The sequence below is a fragment of the Rhipicephalus sanguineus genome, chromosome 5 (assembly GCF_013339695.2).
Source record: "Rhipicephalus sanguineus isolate Rsan-2018 chromosome 5, BIME_Rsan_1.4, whole genome shotgun sequence".
Lineage (NCBI taxonomy): Eukaryota > Metazoa > Arthropoda > Arachnida > Ixodida > Ixodidae > Rhipicephalus > Rhipicephalus sanguineus.
Genome location: NC_051180.1, coordinates 25,946,315 through 25,953,953, shown reverse-complemented (window position 1 = coordinate 25,953,953; position 7,639 = coordinate 25,946,315). Strand labels below are relative to the sequence as shown.

The following is a 7,639-nucleotide window of genomic DNA, read 5'->3' as shown; positions in this document are numbered from 1 at the left end:
GATTTGGTGCAGCTGCCTATTGGCCAATCAAATAATTGACGATTGAACAAAACCTATGATTCCCCACATGCGTATCAAGCACGATTATTATACTCATATATTTTGTAATTGTACGCCTGTTGACGTTTAACGGCTTTAACTTCCCAGTGCGGCACCTGGATTTCGATTGGGTTGAAATGCAGTGGCTTTTTTTTTTCTCGTATGGTGGCGCACAATAATCAACCTGAGGGGTCTTAACTTAACGAAAAGACCCAACTACGATGATCATTATAGCACAGATTTTGGTTCGAGTGAGCTTAAGCGCCTCTTTTTTTTACATAAACAGCACACAACCCCGGAACGCAACATGGGGAATGAAACAACCGAAATTGTTTCGCCTTGCTACTCAGTGTCATATACTACTGTTCAGAAAAACGGACAAAACGTAGCGCTTTCCTTCAGCAAAGACATAATCTAGTGTGGACTTAACAAAGTGGTTTCTTTCGCTATAATTGCTTTTAGAGCGGCTTTCAGTATAGTATGTTTACTATGAGTTCTCAACTCAACCAGGTGCCTCGCTGCCTATTTTAAAACGCAACTGTAATATACTTCTAGTTTTGCGTTAGTTGAAAGTTAGCAGGTAACCGGAATGACATCTTTGCAGATTGGCTGTGCCCTGTTCATAATGACCATCGTGCACTGGATGACTTGCCAACCGATGGAATTCTATCGAATAGCCGTCGTAGTGCTATTTGCCATCGTGTTCTGTTCTGCCTGCGAAAGCATCAGCTACGTCACATCGACAATATTTAGTCTCGAGGTAATTGGGCAGTGCAACCGAAACAGGAAAGAAGGAAAAATTATTCATGCATGAACAGTGTTGTTGTCAATGCTACTTTGTCGGATTTGCATTGTCAATCTATCTTGCTATGTACCATGTTCCACGAGTTTCATGTACACATCTCGGCTCAACTTTCAGAAGAATATGCCTTATTGTTCAAGATAATTTCTAAGCTGTATGTAACTTCTACTGTACAGGGTCTTAAATTACTGAAATTGAACTGCGGACGTCAATTTGAAAGCTTTTATTTCGAAGTTAAACTTGAAAGCTTGAATGAGCTATGACTAACTTGATTTTTATTGTTCATCTTATTGTCGTGCCGGCAGTGAGAAATTTCTTAGCGATGTTGCTGTGTAAGCTTATTCTATAAACGCATTTGGGCGTGTTCTATTCTATCATGCACGTATACATATTCACTATAAGGAGTTCCATTTGTCTCCTCCGTGAGTGCTGACCTGTGCTCCCCAGATAGCTCGCTCACATACATACATACATACATACATACATACATACATACATACATACATACATACATACATACATACATACATACATACATGCATGCATGCATGCATACATACATACATACATACATACATACATACATACACACACATACATACATACATACATACATACATACATACATACATACATACATACATACATACATACATACATACATACATACATACATACATACATACATACATACATACATACATACATACATACATACATACATACATACAAGGGTTGTTCAAATTAAAAGGTACGAAACAACACTGCGGGTATAAATGAAGACTCTATTCAAAGTATACACTATGTGCCTGATCACAACGATCCCATTGATGAACAAGCCGAAGGATTCCTTGTTTTCAGAATTCCTGTGGCCGTGACAAGATCCAGTCCTTCAGAGTGTCCTTGTGTTCGTCGTCCTAGTTGAAGCGCTTACCTTTCAGGCGTTTTTTCAGGGGACCAAACATGTGGAAATCCCAGGCGATGAATGGTGGTCGGTTTAACACCTTCCGCTGTCAGAAATCGGATAAGTCCCCACTACTCCTCTATCGACGAATTTTGCAATGTGAACGTCATCCTGTCCTCACACGCACTGTCACGTCAACTGGACGGCGCTCTTTATAAGAGGCTCTGCTCTCTACTGCGCATGCGGGCGCCCCCGCATGCTCCGATCAACAACAGAGACTCTAATCGCATCCCTAGATGTCTCGTTACATTCTCCCATAGCGGCATATGCATCTATATCAACGATCATGTTGTTACGACGTTTCGTATCTTTTCATGTGAACAATCCTTGTATATGTATGTATGTATGTATGTATGTATGTATGTATGTATGTATGTATGTATGTATGTATGTATGTATGTATGTATGTATGTATGTATGTATGTATGTATGTATGTATGTATGTATGTATGTATGTATGTATGTATGTATGTATGTATGTATGTATGTATGTATGTATGTATGTATGTATGTATGTATGTATGTATGTATGTATGTATGTATGTATGTATGTATTCTTTTCAAGCTCCCCATCGTACAGTGCCTTGTACACTGGCGTTTCAAACAATACAATCCGCTTCTCTGACTTTATAGAAAGAAATAGGCACTCTTGAATGCAATATGCTTCGTCCGTACAGAAGTTTACTGTACGACCGTGTCCGAACACTTGGTGCTTCTGCACTGCGAACACAAATAGTGAGAGGAGAGAGAGAGAGAGAGAGAGAGAGAGAGAGAGAGAGAGAGAGAGAGAGATGAAAGCTCAGAGATGAATGGCAACTCGAAATCACAAAGCGTCAAGGTGGCAGTAATCAATGTGGCAGTTGCAGCAACAATGCAAGTGTCAGGTTCAGAAGGTGATGCAGAAATCTCTCATGACAGCAGACGCGTTTTCTCGTAGAAAAGTTCGCTTAACGTAAGACACGACAGTCTAATCTGCAAGCGTTTTCCTTTTTCTCACCTTAACGCAGACGGTGGTTTTCATGGCGTCACCGTTGTGCGCACCGTTCATCGTGTTCAGCGGCTTTTTCGTCCAGATCCAGTACCTGCTCCCGGCGGTCGCGTGGCTTCCGAGCGTATCGCACATGTTCTACGCACATCGGGCCATCGTGTTCGCCGTGTACGGTGGTGGACGCGGTGAGATCGAGTGCGACGAGTCCACAAACGACAAGATTTGCGTGCCGGTCGACGGCAATTACGTGCTGGACAGGTTAAGTGCGAGCGACGTGAATTTGTTCGTGAATTTCGGAGCGTTACTGGCGATAGACGGCTTCCTGAAGCTAGCCACCTTATGTCTCCTCAAGTGGAGGCTGTGGCGGAACCGCTGAGGGCGCCTCGGAGGAATCTGATTGGATGAGTAACTACATTCAAAGTGTCACGGAGACAAACCGCTGCTGCTTCAGGCCAGGAAGAGTGATTGTAAAACGATTTTCGTTACTTTCCCACACATGTTATTAACGTAATGAATTGAGTAAATATACAGGGTTCGTTATGCTGCCGATGTATGCGAACTTAGAAGCTAGTGAAGAGCAAACAACCACGTGTAAATAAAACGGTTGGAAGAGTACCACTCAATCTATGACTTCATTCTGGTTTGTTTGAACACTTCTCTCACGAACCTGTTAACAATAATAAAAAGTATAGGGGGTCAGGAAGTTTTCTTGAGAGACGTCTGGAATTTGTTTAGCTCCGCTAGCAGTGAGAACTAGCATGCGCTGCCATTTTGGAGCCAATAGAAGAAATAGACGACCGCAAAGTGATACAGGGCTGGTGCTAGCTAAAACTCGTTAGAAGTTACACAATTTACAGACTGCAAGCAGGTGACGCCGGCTCAGAGGACTAATAGCAGACAATACGAGAAGAGCACGGGAACTATTAAAAAGGGGAACGAGAAAGCGGAGAGAGAGAAAAAAATAGTGAGAGGAGGAATGCACAAAGACTAACATGCTAGCAGTCCGGTGGTCTAAGAGAAGAAAAAGGAAACCTGTGCGCACATTGCCGTATTTTATTGAGTCAAGAAGCTTTTAAGAACACACTAGCGCTTTTAGAGCCGTTCCAGTTGACCATAGTTAGGGCCAGGGCCTAAAAATTATTCTCGTTTTTGTAAGTGGCAGTTTTGCCAATGTTCTGCTTAATTGCACTAATCGTACGGTTCATTGAAGTATCCTACAACGCTTATTTAAAATATGAACTACGTACTGCCTCTTTAGGCATTCGTTTTTTGCCAGAAGTTACTGAAGGATGGGCACCATACGATATGCTCATGTCCCAAGGCCTCACTAGTGTGCGAAAAGAGAGAATGACAGTGCGGATGTTGATACCCATACGATGCGAACTCAACTTCATTGAGAGTGTCGCGTTCATACGGAAAATATATCGTGCGCGAAGTGAGCCTCCTGAGTGGATGCTTATTCTCGATGATTTAGTTAAACTGAAGCGAGTTTAAACTTTAGTCTCTAACCAAAGCTTGGTTGATGTCTTGTAACTTTTCTTGTACATTGTTTTGTAACGCAAGTGGGCAATAAAGAAAGAAAGAAAGCCTGTGGCTTAGTGGTTACACCACCTAGTTTCTGTGCAGAAGGCCACAGTTACAATCCAGCGGTCGAAACATTTTTATTTATTTATTTACTTACGTATATACACCTATGGAGATATAAGGAACGTCACGACAACGGCGAAAATTCGCTCGGTATTTCCTTGTAATTGCTGTCGCTGTAAAAAAAATTGCAGTCTCTATTTCTTCGTATTCTTGCGTACAGCTTTCCACTCGGCATATTCACCTTTGTCAAGAATTGACGACGAATGTAGAGTTTGTTCCTCGAAACTGATATCACATTAATGTACAACCGTTCCAAAGCGTGCCTTCTGAGTCAGCAATAGCTAGAGTGCAGACACGAGGGCTGACGGCACAAACCTCCCTCGAGGAGAAAACTATTTCTTCACTCGCAGACGCCACCGGAGAATGACGTAAGCGACGATCTTGTAGAAGGCATCCATGGCAAGTAGGATACCAAACTTCACGGATAGCCAGGCGTCCTCAGCGCCGTTTTCCACGAGGACCTGTTCGGGGTCGGCGAAGAAGCAGAACGTATCTTCGTCGCAGTGCAATTCGGCACGACCATTGCCGTATATCGCGTACATTATGCCGTGAAGTGCATGATGGACTTGGGACAACCGCGTCAGCCAGGACACCGCTGGGTGGAGCAGCTTCGGAGGCATGAAGTAACCGCTGAATAGGAATGGCGGTGATGCAACAGGTAGCACCGCGAAGAGAGCCGTCTGAAAGAGCATGCCAATTATTTGGTTTACATGTGTGTACGTTCAAGGATGTGGAAGAATACCTTGCAAGGTGTTCTTCAAGAACGTTTGAACTTAAGGAACCGCAATTTGCACCACTCAAAAGCTGCGATACGTTCACCACAGCGAAATGAGGCATATACTGCGCGTTTCAGAGGTCTGTGATATATGCTAATCACTTGGAATTGAAATACATGAAGAAAACGTAAATGGTGTGCCAGGCTTCTCGCCTGGAAATCTAACACATAAAACGCGTCTTGTTCAACATACGTTCCGGCAAGTAAATAGAGCACATATGAGACAATGTTTCACTTAGTGGAATGTATGTCAAATGAGTAAGAGTGCACGGCTGAATGTACGTGACACGTTTGTATCCCAGAAAGTTTTACACATTGTAGTGGCCGGTAGGTTTAGTGAGGTTATCTAAACACCCCGAGGTACTTGCCTCAGAAGTATACGTACACATACAGCTTAATGAGGATGCGCATCGTCATCGGGTCGTACACAGAAGCCCGTCGTAGCTGGAAGACACATTTGTTGAATACCTCGATTGTTCAGTGACTGGCTTTATAGATATAGGAAAATCATATGGGTGCGTAACAGATGTTGCCCATTCAGCTCACCTGAGCACTGCATGAGGCTGACACAACGAGAGCCAAGCCTTGGCAGACTGAGCACATTTGAAGGCACAAGAGCAGCACGGAAGCTAGTCGCCACAATTCAGCCGGTTGTGACGTTGCCCAGTAGACGATCCCAACCATTGTGGCTGGTCCAAGGAGCTACAAGAATAGACCGCCTACTGTTACACATAGGCTAACATTCACATCTCGGATATGTGCTAATACTTCGAATGGCGAGTGCAAACTTCTCTTTAGGAAAGAAAATGCCCTCTTAGTTATATGTATGTACATGTTACCGATGATTTTCCAAAACACAAGCTAAGAGGTGATTTACTGGGGGTGTTTCTGTACGGTTCGCTTATATCAACAGGCGGCGCCACGCAAAAGCATTGCTGATGTACGTGTATAGAAGCAATCTCTACCAATTTCCTTGTCCCGTTGATGAGAGGAGAAGAAAAATAGAATAAATTTCTTTAATCTTGTTAGGCAGATTAACAAGGTTGCTGTAAACTATGGAAAATATATTATTCATGCCTTCCTGTAAGGCATAAAATTTTCTGAGCGTTTTTATTCTTAAGCAACAATAATACTTTTATTGTAGCAGAAACGAAACAACATTTCACTGTACTATATTAGTACCACGGGAATGAGAACAGGCTACACAGAAATTATTTGCCCGTTTGTTAATTACTCTGAATCGAGCTGAATGAAAGAGAAGTTGCCATAAACCGAGGATGCGACGTAAAAATAAACAAAAACAATTTGGCTTTGCGTGCCCAAATAACAATATCACTATGATGCAGGCCGTAGTGAGAGACTGGAGATTAGTTACGACGACCTGGGGTTCTTTTGCGTGCTGGTACATCAAAATACACAGCGTTTTTCTTTTTTCTGCATTTCGCCCCATTGAAAGGCCCGTAGTGACTAAGTATTGAACCCACATTCTAGGACTAAGCAGAGCACCAGATTATCCACTAAGCTGTCACGGTGGGTAGTTAATATACTGCGAACTGGCTAACAATATCGCGGAGCGTGCTTACCATGAACGGGGCGTCAGTCGCCAACCTGGCGATGTAATACATCACAGGTTTGTACCAACAGTTTCGGTGCTCGCGCAGCAAAACGCTCAGTTCAGTTGGAACTGCAATGAAAAAAGAAAAGTAAAAGCGTCAATGAACCTCGAATGTTTGAAGGTCGTCATAATTCTTTAAACATTTGATTTCTACAGTACCATGAAGAAAAATTCTGAAAATAATTCCAAGATGGTGCAAAGCACCTGATCTCATTTTAAATACCCATACGTGCTTTTTTTATTTCCATTAAAACTTCCTTGCAAAAAAAAAAACGAAATGAAAAGGCAGCGCTTAGAATGTGATGTGATGTTCGCCACATGAGTGACAACGTACGCTTGCAGTGGTGCAGTCGATTGTTTATTCAGTTGTTTATATGTAAACTTGGCGCTCTACGTGCCGAAGCCACGATACCATTATGAGGCACGCCATGAGGGGGACTTCGGAATAATTTCGACCACCTCTGGTTGTTTAACGGACCCCTAAATCTAGCGTCTAGGTGTTCTTTGAATCCCTTTCAGCGTGCATCCATCACAGCGTGCGTTTGTTGAAACTTCTATGAAAGCCTTAGAAACAAAAACGCAAGTTAAATGGATATATCATAACCCACTTATTCCTACACATTGGTTTACTCCAGTTGCATTGGTCCACTATGTTATTCAACTACATGCCAGAAAGGGTACGCGACATTGGTCACAAAAAACTACATCTACATCGGTCGCTCGGGGTCACAAACTGGAGCAATAGCCACTCGAGTGCGTTGTTTCATGCAGAATGTGGATATAAAACTGCCACCATTCAAACGCTCTTT

The 7,639-nt window shown here is 42.8% G+C and overlaps 2 protein-coding genes across 2 annotated transcripts in view; one reads left to right on the top strand and one right to left on the bottom strand.

Annotated features, from left to right (window-relative positions):
• Positions 1-688: 688 nt before the first annotated feature.
• LOC119393375 (ATP-binding cassette sub-family G member 4-like) lies at positions 689-3,373 on the top strand. The gene is made up of 2 exons (XM_037660352.2): positions 689-799; positions 2,813-3,373. The coding sequence occupies exons 1-2, from the start codon at positions 698-700 to the stop codon at positions 3,167-3,169; spliced, it is 459 nt and encodes a 152-aa protein (XP_037516280.1). The 5' UTR covers positions 689-697; the 3' UTR covers positions 3,170-3,373.
• Positions 3,374-4,433: 1,060 nt separating this feature from the next.
• Positions 4,434-7,639, bottom strand: part of LOC119393950 (uncharacterized) — a 49,108-nt gene continuing 45,902 nt past the window's right edge. Inside the window, exons 22-24 of the mRNA XM_049415878.1 lie at positions 6,799-6,899; positions 5,762-5,917; positions 4,434-5,120 (exon numbers count right to left, since the gene is read on the bottom strand). Of these exons, the coding sequence (XP_049271835.1) occupies positions 4,773-5,120; positions 5,762-5,917; positions 6,799-6,899 (605 nt within the window). The 3' untranslated portion in view covers positions 4,434-4,772. The remainder of the gene's footprint in view (positions 5,121-5,761; positions 5,918-6,798; positions 6,900-7,639) is intronic.

What these genes read in the sequence shown, in the direction of transcription:
- LOC119393375 (XM_037660352.2), top strand. Translation starts at nt 698, where the DNA reads ATGGAATTCTATCGAATAGCCGTCGTAGTGCTATTTGCCATCGTGTTC. An exon ending in CGACAATATTTAGTCTCGAG is followed by an intron (nt 800 to 2,812) that starts GTAATTGGGCAG and finishes ACCTTAACGCAG; the next exon opens with ACGGTGGTTTTCATGGCGTC.